The sequence below is a fragment of the Cotesia glomerata genome, linkage group LG9 (assembly GCF_020080835.1).
Source record: "Cotesia glomerata isolate CgM1 linkage group LG9, MPM_Cglom_v2.3, whole genome shotgun sequence".
NCBI lineage: Eukaryota > Metazoa > Arthropoda > Insecta > Hymenoptera > Braconidae > Cotesia > Cotesia glomerata.
The window spans coordinates 13,308,763-13,326,184 of NC_058166.1; the positions used below are offsets into that span (position 1 = coordinate 13,308,763).

Sequence of the window (17,422 nt, forward strand, 5' to 3'; positions counted from 1 at the left end):
CTATCTGATAATAAGAAAAAATAGAAAACTGTAAGAAGGAGGACCTTCCCGTTACAATTAAGAACTCATGCTTGGAGAGGCTTTCTTAGAGGTGTCTAGGAACCTATTTTTCAGAGTACCAAACGAAAAAAAAAATATTCTTTTTTTTTGAAACACCCTAATATATATATATATTTATATATATATATATGAATATATGAAAAATTTATCAAAATGCATGTGGGTACTCAAATGAAAGCTCTTGATGAGTGTAACATCGGGATGAGCTTATATCTTTAAAAACATCAATATTTAAGAAATTACAGTGCAATTTAACAAAAGTCATTATTTAATAAAGCAAAATTTTATTTATTTATAGTTCACAAGTCACATAGTGACTGCAAGGTTGCTAGTTTATTTTATTCATATTATTATTATCTATATTTTGGCCTAAATATTAGAAATTCGAAAAAATGATGAGAAATTTTTCTTGTAGACGATTAAATTTTCTACAAAAAAAGTTTTTATCAATTTTTTCGTATCTTTAATTTTTTGGACAGAATATCGATTTAAACAAAAAATGAAAAAATTTTATTAAAAAGTTTAAAAAGACTTTTTAAATTATTTATATTATTATCATTATTTTGTCCAAAATATTAAAAATTCGCAAAAATGATAAGAAACCTTTTTTGTAGACAATTAAATTTTCTACAAAAAAAGTTTTTATCAATTTTTCTGTATCTTTAATTTTTTGCACAGAATATTGATTTAAACAAAAAAAAAATATTAATGAAATAAAAAAAATTTTTAAATTAATAATAATAAAGACATAATAATAATAAAGACATTTAAAAATTTAAATGCGAGCAATTGTCAAGCAATAATTTATTTAAATTAATGACTGGTGTATATTAAAGAATATGTAAGTGCCTCAACAAGTTTATAACTTAAATAGAAAATGCAACGGCCGAAACAACAAAACCGGCTCGCGAGTTGAATTAACATTTATTTCAATTACTCCGATACTGGGAAAAGGCAAGGGGGTAGGTAAGTCACTCGAGGGTTAGGTCCGTTTTTTTATAGTTCAACGTTTTTTTTTATCTAATATATGTAGGTAGTATATGTGTATATAATATAAACCCCGTAAAATGTCACCCTTGTCACTCCTCAGGCAAAGTATTTACTGTCTGGTCCAGATTTTAGATTTAAACTCGGTCCTCATAAATTTGAATTTAAATATAAATTATTCAAATTCAAATAGACCGTCTTGGTCCCAGAATAAGCGATTTTATTTGCAATAACTTTTTTTACGAGACGGGCTTTTGTTTACATGACTCTTTTAAGCCGTCTACTGCTCCTGATATGTACTACGGATAGGATAAGGAATACCGAATACAAAATAACAAACAAGAAATATCTGGAATAAGAAATAAGGAGGGAGACATACCAGTACCATACAACTAAAAAATGAATAATAAAAAAGCATATGAGGAACGCGCCAGACACGCGCGACCGTTGAAATCTTGAGCGGTAGCTTTAGCTCCTTTCTTTATCTTTTTCTTCTCCTCCTTCTTTTGAGCCTGCTTCTTCATTTCTTCTTTTATATTTATTATTATTATTTAAAAAATTTTTTTAATTTCGTCAATAAAATTTTCTGATAAATTTTTTTAAAAATCAAAATGCTGCCTAAAATATTAAAGATACGCGAAAATCGATAAGAATTTTTTTGATAGAGAATTAAATTTTCTACAGAAAAGGTTTCCTATCATTTTATCGTATTTTCAATATTTCGGCCAAAATAACGATAATAACAATAATAATTAATGAAACTTTAAAATTCGTCAAAAAATTTTTATTTTTTTGTTTAAGTCAATATTCTGTCTAAAATATTAGATACAAGAAAATTAGTAAGAATCTTTTTGATAGAAAATTTAATTTTCTACAAAAAAGGTATCTTATCATTTTTTTAATATTTTAACCAAAATAATGATGATAATAAGAATAATAATTCATTGAATAAAAATTTATTATTATTATTATTGTCGTGCTGGTACCAGGAGAATTCAACCTGAAGATATCCACCGAAAAGCCATTCACTCTTCTTGGTCCTGCTCGATTTTTCACTTTCCCATCACTGGGACCGACACACCTCCGAAGGACCATTACATGTCCCATGTCTCTTGTAGATGACGCATATGTATATATGTATACGTATAATAACATAATGAATAATGAAAGTAAAAGTCAGTCACTGTCAAAGGCCTTTCAAGAGCATTCAAATTTCTTTTTTAATATTCAGGTAACCAAATTTTATTGATTATGTTCCAGTTTTTTTTCTTTCTCCAAAATTTACTAAACTTTTTCATAAAAAAACTCCGATCATAATCCGGCAGTGACTTTAAAATTTTTATCATTGACTCATACTCGAACTCGATATGAAAAATTTTTCAATAGAATTCCAAGTATTTATTGTCCTTTGGAAAAAAAAAGTTTTGACAATTTAAACATTAATAACAAGTTTCCAAAAATACAAAGTTCTATCATTAGAATAATTTTCAAAATTCTGTATCTCGAAAATTTTTGGTCGAAAGTTAATCATTACAGAAATGAAATTGAAGCTAAAAATCAAATCTATCCAATAAAATTCAAACCAATTTTTTATCTTCAATGGTTAAAAAGTTACAATAATTTGAATATCAATAATGAGTTGCCAAAAATTCATAATTATTTTTCAGAATAGTTACTTTTCAAAATTTTATATCTCGAAAACTATTGGTCGAAAGTTGATCATTACAAAAATGAAAATGAACCTTAAGACCTAATCTATCCAACAAAATTTGAAGCAGTTTTTTATATTCAATTCTTCAAAAGTTACAACCATTTTAATATTAATAATGAGTTATCAAAATTTTATACTTCAGAAATCAATCACAAAATATTTTCAAAAACATGAAATTGCTTAAAAAAGTTTTCCTTCGTCTAAGATAAAATTTTTCCTTCAAAATAATTCCTTGAGTTATAAAAATTTACCCTAGAGTTAAAAAGTTTTTTTTTTCTGCGTATGAGTCACGTATAAAATATCATTCGATACCTTATTGCTCCTCACCGCACCAACTTAACAATAATCCAGAAAATATATTCCAATTTTACGGACACTTAGCAACTTAGTATCCTGTATAATTTGAAATAATCATATATAAAGCATAATTCCTAATTTAAATATTAAATATTCAGTAAAAAAGGGTAAGCATGAGAGTGCACTCGCTGAAAGTGAATTTGAAACTCCATTGAATAGTAGCAAATTGTATAAAATCTTTTTCATTAGACTACTTATAATGGGCGAAAAAATCGGAAAATCTTTTTTGTAGTCGGTTTGTTTTTTAATGATCCTCTTCACCCAATCCAGAATCTGTGAGAGCGAGAATTCGTTAATGACCGGTAACGTCAGTCCGGGTAGTCCCGGGTGTTATTATATCCCTGTCAATGTCCTCTTGAAGTTTTTGAGTAAATAACCGCACGGTAATCGCGAGCTAGCGTGCTTCGGCATCGACTTAAAAAAACCCAAAAATATAATACGGTCCAGGGGAGGCTCCAACATCCCTCCGAATCGACCACAATAATCTAAACCGGACTCGGCTCAACCTCAACAGATCAAGCTTCAAGAGGAGATTACGACCGACTATTTACTTTTTAAATATAAATTCCAAGTCTTGAAATAAAATTTTGTCTAATGGTAAATTGTGAACGGGTTTGTTGTGGCTTCTTCGCTAAATCGCGTGACTTTAAATGGGCTAGTTTAATGAGAGCTAAATTGTACGAAAACTTCTTTCTTTACAGATTTGACAATTGTCCAATTTGGAGTTGTAGAATCTTTCGAGAATTTGCATAGACATAAAAAAATACAATGATACATTTTTTAGAATTTTGGTCTTTAAAATTAGCGATTCTCACTTTGTTACAATGTATGTAAGTGTAATGACAAAAACTAATAACTGTACTTTGTGATTGCGTGATACTCGAACAAAGCTACCGGCGACGTGTTACATGTTATGTTACATATTTATGTGTATAATGGATATGTAAGGGAAGGAGGGAACATCTTCGACGGATCTATGATGAAGAAGAGGCGTCTTCAAAGCAAGCTTTGTTGTCAGTTATCGGACATTTTAATTATTTGAAGGGCGATTAGGCACGCCGAAACCAAAAGCGCTTCGGGGAAACGATTATGCATGGAAAAGTTTTAATTTCGAATTCGTCAATGTCTTCAGACTCGGATTTTCGATCGATTGAGTGAAGCGAAGTTATGGTCGGTGTCAGTGACCTGCTGGTTGTTATTCTTTGAGACTATGTTTTGATAGTAGACTTGACGTAAAAAATGAAAAAAAATTAAAAAATTTTAATTTTTACAAATTATAGAAGAATTAAAATTTTTTTAAATTACATTCGAAATCAGAAAAATTTATATTTAAAATTAAATTTATAAAATAATAGTTCGAACTGTAATTTTTTTACGGCTTTATTTTTAAAACGATATCTATAAATAGACTGACAAAAATATTGAATTGATTTAAAATAAAAAAATTGTTGAGTTGAGAAATCTTTTTTTGGCTTAAATAAATTTTATTGAGTTCAAAAATTTTTCTATTGAGGCAAATTATGTTTATTTTCTATGTAGATTTTATGTATTTTAATCTTATGAATTTAAAAAACTTCGTAGAGTAAATTTTTTACTTTTTTTTAAATAAAAATAAAAAAATAGTTTTTATTAATTTATACATTACAAAATGCGTATTTAAATTTTACAGCAAACGGTAAAAATAGTTAATTTTTAACATCTATTTAATGAGATTCAATGGATGAAAATATTAATTTAAAAATAGTTATTAAACTATTTGACCTTTCAATTTTGAATATGTTTTGTATAATATTGTTATGGTTTTATTTAAAAAAAAAAAATTAGTTTGTGGGATACGACGTATTAAAATGTCAATATCGATAACCTTTATTCTTAGTTTGATTCAATAAACAAATTTTAATATTTACACGGAAAAATTAAATTATAAAAAGTAATAAGTGTCGCTTCAAATTTAAAACTAGAAAAATTGCAGTTCGAAATAATATTTTTATAATTCAAAATTTGAATGTTAATTTTCATAGATTTAAATGTAACATTTACATTTTAGAACGTAATTTTTATAAAATCTGTAAAAATTGTAGAAAATACAATTTGAAACTGTAATTTTTCCAGTTTTTTATGTCAAGCGTTTTCTTTAGTGTAAAGCTTTTTTTCCATATAACAAAAAATTGCATACAAAAATTTTTTAATAAATTTTCCTCTTTATTAATTTATTTTTTAAGAAATCCTAAAAATTTTACTCCTAATATTTTCCAAAAAAAGTTAAATTTAAAAAAATACTCCATATTTAAAAAAAAATACGATTAAATTTTCAATAAAGTTAAAAAAACATTGCAACGAGCCCCGAATCAAAGTAAAGCAATACCAGCGACAAATTGGCATGCAAAAAAATTGAAGCATGGCGAAATTGAAAAAAAATTCATTTATAAAGTACAAAGTACAGAGTAAAACCGAACTTAGCATTAACCATTGCCGATAACAATTTTCTTGCTGGCAGTAAAATTAAGCACTCATAATACCCGGTAGAACAATAAGGGTTCGTAAAATTTATAAATGGGTGTTTGTGCGTACATCGAACAGGTATGTCCTGCTTTTCACCAGATCCACTTGTCCAAAAATTAGTTATACCTGACCATACTACAAACTACATACAACTTGCTCCCTCGGAGCTCCGAGGGATATTATGTCTGAGCAACCGCCCTTATCCCTAAGGCTCATTCCAACTTTATGGACATTAAAGCTTTACTTATTTCACTCGCTCTCCATTATGCATTATACCGAATAGAACCCTCGGGCTGTAATTGCCGTGTGTCCTTAGACTTAAGTTTAAGCCTCAAATACTCATCCTCAGTGTTAACCTAAAACTCAGCTCTGTACTTTGGAACTAATGCCTTACCCCCACAATAAATTTCTCAGGGTAATTAAATTTTTAAATTTTACACTTTGTCCAGACACGTTAACAATTTAAAGTCAGTATATTTAAATCTGTTTAGGATCGTAAATCATAAGTTAAGTGAAAATTGCTAATTTTAATGCCCTTAGGTAGTCAAATAAAATTTAAATACTCAAATAAACAAGACCACATAAATTTTACTCCATCATTATATTTATATATTCAATAAAATAATGTATCATATATAAAATATTTTTAACATTTTAATATTTACAATCTTCGAGGCTTAAATTTATTACAATATAAATTCTATCTATTTTTATAAATATTTTCCAACTAATCTTACTCTTTTATTCTCATAAAATCTTAATTATAAAATAAAAACAATTTACAAAATTACAAATTACATTTTTTGAAAAATTAAAAAATTTTCACTTAGATTATTTACAATTTTGTCGTTCCTTATTGAGGAATTGTGAAATTTTTCAGGATTCCAAGAGAGTATTGACTAGATCACAGGCGTATATTTCAGTCCTTGCACATCCCGTACCAAATTTCTGGAAAAAAAATGAAAATTTTTATTAATTTTAAATTCACAATTTTTATCGATTTGATGTTTTTTAAAACTGTGATTTGTACTTTGGATTTGAGATTTTAAAAGTGCAGGTAGACGGGGTTGTCAGGTAGTGGAGGGCTTTGCGTTTAGAACTGCGGGAGTTTTTTATACATTTATATATATGATATATATATATATATATATATATATATATATATATATATATATATATATATGATATATAAGCTTCGGAAAGAGATAGAGGATAGGGATAGAGAGAAATAATAGCGTACCGGTTCAAAAACCGACAAAGAGGAGGGAGGCGACTGGTATATCCTGAACGTTCTTTAAGGCATTCAAGTTAAACGCACCGCGAGACTAAATTGTCCTGGGGATACTCTATGGGTGTATATATGTATATGTGTATATGAGGATAAAGATGGAGAAAAAAAGTATGGTATAGATCCGAACAATTCGAACATTCATTCAGAAAAACAAGATTTTTACAATCGCACTCATTTGTCACGATAATACATTTTTTTTAAATTTTCATTGTGGAAAAATTTTGTGTCATTGATTAAATTTGTCTGTCATTTTTAAAATCTCAAACATTTTTAGGAAAATAAAATTTTAAAGAATTTTTAAGCTGACTTATGATAATTTTTTTTTTTTTGTTAATAAATATTCAATTTTAATTAAGATAATTAAAAAATAACTGAAGTTACAATTTTGAAAAATTTTTAATGATTGATTTGAAAAATTTATAGATTTTGACAGGATTAAAAAAAATATAAATTCACAGGTGATTTTTAAAAAGTTATAAAAAATTACACCTGTCAAAATTTGCATAAAATTTTTTAAAAAATATCAAAAATTGACAATTTAAAAATAAAAATCTTCACTTAAAAAATTCTGTATAGATTGAAATTAAAAAAAAAGTCATCAAAAGTTAATTAAAAAAAAATGCACTTGTAAAAATTTTCCAAAAATGATGAAAAGTCACACGTCAATAATCAAAACAAATATAAAAAAAAACCAACCTGATAAAATTTCACTGCTGATTTTCCTGCCACTTGGTGATGACATCCAGCAATTCCTCATCGTCCGGACTCATGGGCTCATAATTAATATTGTAACCATCAGTATTCGGCGCATAGAGAGTAGTAAAAGTGGCACCGTATCCTTGACTTCCCGAAGAAGAAGTTTCGGAAACAAAGCTAGGTGTGGGCGAGCTGGATGCTTCAGAGCAAGGCAGCATGAAGTTCGAAGGACTGGGATTCTGCCTGAGATGCTGATGATGGAGATCCTGAATGTCCTGGTGAAGTTCAACCCTGGAGCCGCAGATAGAGGAGGGGCTGGGTGAGCTAGAGCCAGAAAGAGCGCTTCCCATGTCAGAGCCATCATGGTCATCCAGCAAGCGCTGCAAGCTTCTGATGTACTCAACAGCCATCCTGAGGGTCTCAACTTTGGAGAGTTTTTTGCTTCCAGCCCTGGAGCCACCGTGGGTTCCCGCAGTATTGCCTCCCAGAGCTTGCGCGACACTTTGAGGAATGTGTTGCCTTAAAGTCGCGAATCCGTTGTTAACCTGCTTAACGCGGTTCCGTTCCCTGGCGTTCCTGCGCGCGACTGAGGCCGGCTGGTGTGGAACTGTTCCGTAAGGAGTAGTTTGGTACATCTTGCTCCTTTTGCAGCTCTGGGCTTTGAGCTCGCTAGAACCCGAGGACAGTCCTCCGGTTGAAACAATCACGTTGCTCCGATGGGTCTGGAGATTCACGCTGTTGCTGGTCAAACTGTTATTTGAATGGCTGTGATTGTGTTGTTGGTGTTGATGATGGTGCTGCTGAGTGTGAGCGTGGTGCTGCTGATGGTGCTGCATGGTCAACATTATGGGCGATGTGTTTTCGTCGTTTCCCACTAATGTCATATCACAAAACACCAATGTACTTTTTTTGAGTCGCAGCACTTGGAAAAACTTTGAGAATTTCGGAAAATTCAAACTTTCGATTACCGAACTTGGTACGCAAGATTACAATGATCAATGTTATTGTTAAATGATAAGTGTTAAACGGTTAGTGATTAACTGCACGATATGTTACGATACAATCGAAGTTATAGTTACTACCGAATGCACCCTCGATGCCTACGCAACGAAAGCAGCTCCCGAAATGTCGGCCGAAGAGGGTACCGCCGGCTTTTATAGGTTGCCTGGGCACGCGCCGCATCCCCACCCAGGCCCCGCGTAGGGCCCTCCGCCCCACCAGGACCTTCCGAGTACGAAAAGTAGCCTCCCACCTTACTTCGGACGATGCGTCCAGAGAAGGCTTAGGGACTCCCCTCTTTGCTTTTATTTCGAGAATTATTTCGGAGTTTTGCTGGAATTGTAAGGGATTTAATATTGTTTGGAAAATTGTCAACTATTGGTTAAATTTTGATACTAGGAATGTTAGATAGAATTTTTTTAATTATTTTTGAAGTTATAAGTTCTGAATTAGGGGTTTTTTTGGAAAATAATTGGTAAAATTGGTATTAATTTTAATTTATAGGAATTTATTAAGAAGAAGATTGTTGAATTATTTGAATTTGAAGAAATTTTAATTAAAATTATTTTCATTTAAAATATCAAGTAATTGAAAAATATCATTTTTTATCGATAAAAATTCTGAAAGAAATTATTTTCTAATTTTTGGTAGTTTTTTGTTTCAAAATTCAATCGAAAAAAAAATTTTTTCATGCTTTTTTACTAAAAAATTTAATCTATAAATTTTTTTTATTTTCATTTTTTGATTTTCTTATAAAAAAATTTGTGCCAAAAATTTTATTTTCATTTTTTATTGCAAAATTCAATCGAAAAAAATTCTTTCATGCTTTTTTACTGAAAAATTTAATCTATAAACTTTTTTTTTTCATTTTTTGATTTTCTTATTAAAAAATTTGTACCAAAAATTATATTTTAATTTTTTATTGCAAAATTTAATCAAAAAAAATTTTTTTTCCCTTTTATTAAAAAATTGTTTCAGTTTTCTATTATTTTTACCGTAAAAAATTTTCACCAAAATTTTTGGCTACTTTTCTATCAAAAACTCGGAATTAAAAATTTTTTTCAATTTTCCTGAATATTCAATATAAATTCTTAAGAAAATTAAAAAATTTTCATAAGAAAAAAATGAACCACCAAAAAAAGTGAAAAAATTTAAAGATTAAGAGCAAGAAGAAGCTCAGAGAGTTAAAAAGAAAAATAAGGGGGGTAAAAGAACGCGTGTGTGAGGAGAAGTATAAGACGCGAGCCTCTCCCTTCCTCAGATTCTGGCGCGCGCCGTACCACCGCCTGATCCCCCACCTTAACTTGCCCGCGGGGCGCATCGCGTGCGATCCACCGCGCATCTTCGATATATGTTGTATGTTGTGTATGTTGTATACTGGCTCGCGCTCTCCTCCCTTCTTTCTTCCCTTCACACACATAAGCTTACATACACACATATATATCTTAGTATACAAAGCACCCGTCTTGGCTGACTCTTGTATCTGCTCTTTGCTCCCTATATCGCTCCTCTCCTCACTCTACCGGTTGCCGTACCAGTTGATGGTTGATGGTTGATGCGAACCAGAGAACAGAGATGCTGAGCCAGTGGTAGCAACACGTTCTCGGACGTCTTCTGTTCTCTGCTCCTATCCCTATCCACTGAAATATGCTCCAGGACCAAACACCAAACTCCAAACAGGTATCAAGTCTCTACTCCGGTCTCTTCTTCATCTTCATCTTTAGCTTCAGCTTCTTCTGCCCGAGCCGCAATTCGAGACTGAGTTAACTTAACGAGGAACAAGTGCTCTTATTGCGTAGGTCGATGCGTGAAAGTACTCATTTATTTTATCATATTTATATTTATATTTGTGTTAAGGTGGTTATTTGTAAGTACGACCACTTTCATACTCTCAATTTTGATATTTTGGGCATTTGAGTTGATAAATGTTGGAGAAAAATTTTTTGTGGAAAATTTAAGTGTTGATCGATAATTTTATGATTTGAAAAAATTTTTTGGATTTATAATTCTGGAGATATAAAATTTTGAAAAGTGTCGAAATTGTAAAGCTGAATTTTTGGAAACTCGTTATTAATGTTTGGCTGTAACTTTTGAACCAGTTTAGATAAAAAATTAATATAAATTTTTTTCGGTAGATTAGTCTTTTAGCTTTAATTTCATTACACGGAAAGAAAAATATGAGAACTATTCCCATAATTTTATGGGAACAGTTTCCATGAATTATGGGAACTGTTCCCATAATTATAGAAAATTTTCCCAGAATTATGGGAAAATTTCCTATAATAATGGGAATGGTTCCCATAATGGTATAGGAATGATTTCTATAATTATACACAGAAAGAAAGATTTCTTGACTGGAGAACGAAATTCTTGACTCAAGTAAATTTTCGGTCACCCGAAGGAAGACCGAAGTTGTCTTGACCAAAGTAAAAATTTTTCTTGAAATTCTATTCTTGATGGAAGTAATTTTTTCTTAATTCAAATTATCATAAATACTTGATACAAGAAATTTTTATATTTGATCAAGATTTTTAGATACTTTAGGGAAGCAGCGCCACCTACTTCAGCTGAGAAAAAAATTTTCTCATCTTGAGAAAATTTTTCTCTTGAATATTTGATACCCATTTTAGATTATTTTAGCGCGCAATTATACATATTGAATGAAAAAAAAAGATTCAATATTATTTGATCTTCTCATTTGACATGTTAGTCAATAGAAATATTAATGAAAATTTACTATCGAGATATTTAATTTTTTGGAGCAAGAGAAAAATTTTCTCAAGACAAGAAAATTTACTTCTGTCAAGAACTTAATTTTTTGGAGCAAGAGAGAAATTTTCTCAAAACAAGAAAATTTTCTTGGCTTAAATAAATTGACTTGGATCAAGATACGTATTTCTTGAAGCAAGGGAATTGATTTTTTGAAATAAGTGAAATTTCTTGTGTCAAAAAAAAATTTTTTTTTCGCCCAAGTAAATAATTAGGAAAAAAAATATTTTCTTGGCTCAAGTGAACCTTTCTTTCTGTGTAGGAATGATTCCTATACAATTATAGGAATGATTCCTATACAATTATAGGAACCATTCCCATAATGTTATGGGAAATATTCCCATAATGGTATAGGAAGGATTCCTAGAATATTATAGAAATCACTTCTATACCATTACGGGAACCATTCTCAAAATAAAATAAAGATAAAATCTTCGTGAGTTCAAAATAATTCCTATAATATATACACGGAAAAAAAAAAAATTGGGGCAGCCACATTATTTTCATGTTGTAGGCAATAATAGTTAAAACAACAATAATAATTAAATAATAATAATCTATATTATTAAGAGAATAAAGAAAATTTTGTGGCCAGTGCATTTATGTGATAAAATGGGTTTTTGCTTGGAGTTGTGCCTTTTCAAGGTTTCATATCATTCTCACCAATAGTCAATTTATTATAATAAGAATTTAGGCTGCGTTCGAAAATGTTCTGTGTCTAGATACATAATGAAAAAATGACCTTGTATCTGGTAAACTATTGACATTTTTAAAGATATAAGCTCATCCCGATGTTACACTCATCAAGAGCTTTCATTTGAGTACCCACATTAATTTTTTATTTATTTTTTATATATACATATATATAAATATGTCGGAGATAATATCGAGCTGGGTTTTCCTAGAGATAGGGAAATTCCCAATATTTTAGTTTGTCTGTTAGTTTTAAGCAAAATTGTAAAGCATAGAATATTTAATAATTATTTATAACTTAAGCCGATTATAATTTTTATGGTTATGGCAATGGGCTTGAGTCCGGAGTGACAATGGTCACCAAACGTAGCCGAGGTCACAGGATAGAAGTAAAAAGTATACAGTTAAAGATATCGACAGACAATGAGGGCTGTCGAAATATTTTTTGAGAGAAGAAGTACTTAGGGTACTGAGACGGGTAGTTCTCGTTGAGCATTGATCAAGTAAAGACATCGAATATATCCTGCTGACCCCGGATTCGTTCTCGGTCTCATTCCCCAGCGCTTTTACCTTGTATATTAATTATATTTGGATAATTAATCGTAGTATTGTTTATATAAGTTAGCGTATATTTTAATTATTCTAAATTAATAAATAATTGAATAAACGAATCCAATGGACTGTACTAACGCCCCTAATAATGCTTTTCCGACAAATATATAAAATATATGAAAAATTGATGAAAATCATGTTGCTGTCATATGAAAGTCATGTATCTTCCACAGGAATGTATCATGCGGTAGCTCCAATTTTTTTTTTTTTCCATGTAAGATTTAAACCTATATGTTGTGGGAACCGTTCCTATACTATTATGGGAATGGTTCCCATAAATTATGGAAACCATTCCTATAATAGTATAGGAATGATTCCTATAGCATTATGGGAACCATTCCCATAATATTATAGGAATAGTTCCCATAATATTATGGGATTAGTTTCCATAATGATATAGGAATAGTTTCTATAATAGTATAGGAATTATTCCTATAACATTATGGGAACCATTCCCATAATGGTATAGGAATAGTTCCCATAATTTTCTTTCCGTGTACTATGATCATCAACTTTCGATCAATAGTTTCCAAGATAGACATTTTTTTAAAATAGTTTGTCTAAAATATAATGATACATTTTTGGAAACTCATTATTAATCTTTAAATAGTCATGAAACTTTTGATCCATTGAAGATAAAAAATTAATATGATTTTTTTTCGGTAGATTCGTCTTTGAGTTTTAATTTCATTATTATGATCATCAGCTTTCAACCAATAGCTTCCAAGATAAAAATTTTTTTAAAATAGTTTGTCTAAAACATAATGATAAATTTTTGGAAACTCATTATTAGTGTTCAAATGGTTGTAACTTTTGAACCATTCAAGATAAAAATTTGGTCTAAATTTTGTTGAGTAGATTAGTTTTTACCCTTCAATTTTATCTCTGTGATCATAAACTTTCGAGCGATAGTTTTTGAAGTATCTGATTTTGAAAAATGATCGTACTGAAATATGATTGTAAATTTTTGGAAATTCATAATAAATGTTTAAATTGTCTTAACTTTTGAACCGATGAAGAAAAAAAATTGGTCTAAATTTTGTTGAATAGATTAATCATTTAGCTTTAATTTGGATTTTGTATTGATGAAGTTTTCATTTATAGTTTTTAAGATATGAATTTTAAAAAATAATGAAAATAATAACTCGAATTAAATAATAAAAATAAACTCCCTCAAAAAATTGATTAATGAAAAACGTCGCCATAAATTTATCACTTAACCATCAAATCCAGAGTCTCAACTTGCAAAGTAAAGCACTGTCATGGAAACCCGTTGAATTTTTTGAGCCAGCATCTTGCAGCGCGACAAATTTCTCGACCGCAAACCAGGTACCTTCATTATCCCGTCCTCGAGACCCAGTGCGCGTAGCACGACACTTATTGTTAGTTATACCCTCGAGGGTGCTGCTGCTCTTCAATTTTTTCCCTCCTTCAGTTTACAGTCCGGGGTCCTTTCCCACACCGAGTTTCTTGTCCACAAAAATGTCGACCCAAGTGACAACGCCAAGATTCGCGAACGCGTCGTCAAAACTCTAAATAAAGCCGCCATATCCCACACCCTTGACACCAAACAATCCTTTCTTTCCTTTTCCTTTTCCTTCTCCGTTGGACTTTGCCTTCCCAGCAACCTTACGATTCAGCCAAGTACCTGCTTTGTTCTCTCTTCGCAAAGTCAAGTGTCCGATTTATTACAACCAGGTTCTTACATCTCCAGGCAACGGCAATAATCTTTGACTGCTATCATCTTTAAAAACTTTATATCTTGAAAACTATCAGTCGAAAGTTAATCATTACAAAAATCAAATTGAAGCTGGAGAACTAATCTATTCAACAAAATTCGGACCGATTTTTTATCTTCAATGGTTCAAAAGTTATAACCATTAAAAAATTAATAATGACATAATGAATTTCTAAAAATTCCTAATAATTTTTTAGTATGATCACTTTTCCAAATCTGATATTTCAAAAACTATTGTTTGAAAGTTGATGATCACAAAACTGAAATTAAAGGATAAAAACTAATCTACCCAACAAAATTTGGACCAAATTTTTATCTTGAATGGTTCAAAAGTTACAACTATTTGAACATTAATAATAAGTTTCCAAAAATTTATCATCATGTTTTAGACAAATTATTTTAAAAAAATTTCTATCTTGGAAGCTATTGGTCGAAAGTTGATGATCATGATAATGAAATTAAAGTTAAAAGACTAATCTACCAAAAAAAATTTATCTTAATTTTTTATCTCCAATGGTTCAAAAGTTATGATCATGTGAAGATTAGTAATGAGTTTCTAAAAATTCATAATCATATTTCATTACTATCACTTTTCAAAATCTGATATTTCAAAAATTATCACTCGAAAGTTGATAATCACAAAAATGAAATTGAAGGGTAAAATCTAATCTACCCAACAAAATTTGGACCAATTGAAGGGTAAAATCTAATCTACCCAACAAAATTTGGACCAATTTTTTTATCTTAAATCGTTTAAAAGTTACAACCATTTAAAAATTAATAATAAATTTCCAAAAATTCATATTTTTAGCAGATTATTTTTAAAAATTCTCGAAAATGTCTCGATAATTACTGATCGAAAGTTGGTGATTACAAAAATGAAAATGAAGTTAGAGGACTAATCTAACAGACAAAATATAGTTCAATTTTTTATCTTCGACGGTTCAAAAATTATCCTTAAAAAAAATAGAATTACTTATTTAGAATCTGTAGAATTAACTTCTGCAAAAATTTCTACCTTAATTTTTGAGTAAAAATTATCAAAATTTACGACTTAATAATGAACTACAAAACTAAAAAAAAACCTTGATAATAATTGTAAATAACTTCTGACAAGTAAAAATTTATAAAATTTTATTTTAATTAATTTTATTTAATTGTTCACATAAGCATCACAGCTGAAAATTGCAAAATCTGTACCGAGCGACCTTAAGAAAATTTATAAGTCCTTGCAAGAACTAAGGATGCGCAATTAATAAAACCCTCAATTAAAAACCGCGACAATACCATAAAATAAATTTAATTAACTCTAAACCCGTTAAAATAGACAACATGACAGTTAGTAATTGCAGGCATTGAAATGTTAACAATAACACTAACAATAATAATAAACATATGAAATAATAATGGGAATTAAAAGAGTCGCTTGTAATACACAATGGCACATTTATTTAATGAATAAATAAGCGCAATGGGTTTAAAATTAGTCTGATTATTCGTTTTCTCCGGATCGGATCGTCCTGGAAACCTGCTTTGGTTGTACCGATACCACCAGAGCTCATAAGCCATAAATATATGCATATATAGGTAATTACCGAATCACGTGTATGTACAAATACAGCTCGCACGGTGATGATACGTTTGCCACGGCTATCAACCGAATTTCCTTCCATTGATCGTGAACCAATTTCGGCTTTAATTTTAATTCCATTTTACATTTTTTTTGTTTTTTTCTCAGTAAGGAGTCGGTATTATTTTTTATTGACACTTGTGTTGCAATTTCTTTGAGAAAGCCATGACTAAGACATTTTTTTAATAAAATTCACTCTTTTTTGTTTTTATTCAACTTTGAAATTCTGATATTTTTTAATATCATTTCTCGGAAATAAAGTTAAAATTTTTTTTCAAAATTTTTTTAGAAACCTTATATGATTAAAAATATATTCATATTTTGGAAATTATTTTCTCATTATTATTTACCGAGACATAGAACTTTGAAGTAGTCTAAATCATATAATTTTGAATTTTGGAAATTCATCATCAATCTTTAAGTGATCATAACTTTTGAGCTATTGAACATAAAAAATTGGTCCAAATTTTTTCCGATAGATTATTCTTCCAGCTTTAATTTCAATTTCGTAATCATCAATTTCTAACCAATAGTTTCCAAATTATAAAATTTTCAAAAATTTCCTTCCTAAAACTCGATTACAAATTTTTGAAAACTCATTATTAATCTTCAAATGCTCACAACTTTTGAACCAAAAAAGATAAAAAATTGGTCCAAATTTTGTTCGACAGATTAGGTCTTCATCTTCAATTTCATTCTAGTAACCATCAAATTTTGACATAAAGTTTTCAAGATATGAAATTTTCAAAAATGCCCTTTTTAAATTACAATTATAACTTTTTAGAAACTCATTATTAATCTTTAAATGGTCACAACTTTTGAAGATAAAAAATTTGTCCAAATTTTGTTCTCTACATTAGTTTTTTTGCTTCAATTTCATATTTATAATTATCAACTTTTGACCACTAGTTTTTGAGATATAAAATTTGCAAAAATGACTTTTCTAATACACAATTATAAATTTTTGGAAAGTCATTATTAATGTTTAAATGGTCACAACTTTTGAACCATTGAAGATAAAAAATTGGTCCAAATTTTATTAAATAGATTAGGTTTCAATCTTCAATTTAACTTCTAAAACCATCAACATTTTTCTTGCTATTAACCTTTAAACCTTAAAATCCGGAAAACTTCCCAATTACCTAGAACTAGAACCCAATCACCGTAAAAACTAAAAAAAATCTCCAGATGAGATCTCCAGCAACAATTTAGCGTTTTAACGACCGATGTCCGACTAATGTTCCTGGATATTAAATTTCGCCGTCATAAATTCCAATTAAACATGATCAAACGACAAAAAGAAGCTGTAAGTTCCCGATATCGTATAAAATAATATAAAATACTTAAATCAGAATGGCATATCTGGACAATCGAGTC

General features: G+C 29.6%; 1 protein-coding gene across 1 annotated transcript; it reads right to left on the reverse strand.

Moving 5' to 3' along the window:
- Window positions 1–6,209: 6,209 nt before the first annotated feature.
- On the reverse strand, window positions 6,210–8,743 carry LOC123271666 (achaete-scute complex protein T3-like). Its single transcript, XM_044738053.1, has 2 exons — window positions 7,605–8,743; window positions 6,210–6,565 (listed from the first exon to the last, which is right to left on the reverse strand). The coding sequence occupies exon 1, from the start codon at window positions 8,486–8,488 to the stop codon at window positions 7,616–7,618; it is 873 nt and encodes a 290-aa protein (XP_044593988.1). The 5' UTR covers window positions 8,489–8,743; the 3' UTR covers window positions 6,210–6,565; window positions 7,605–7,615.
- Window positions 8,744–17,422: the final 8,679 nt, after the last annotated feature.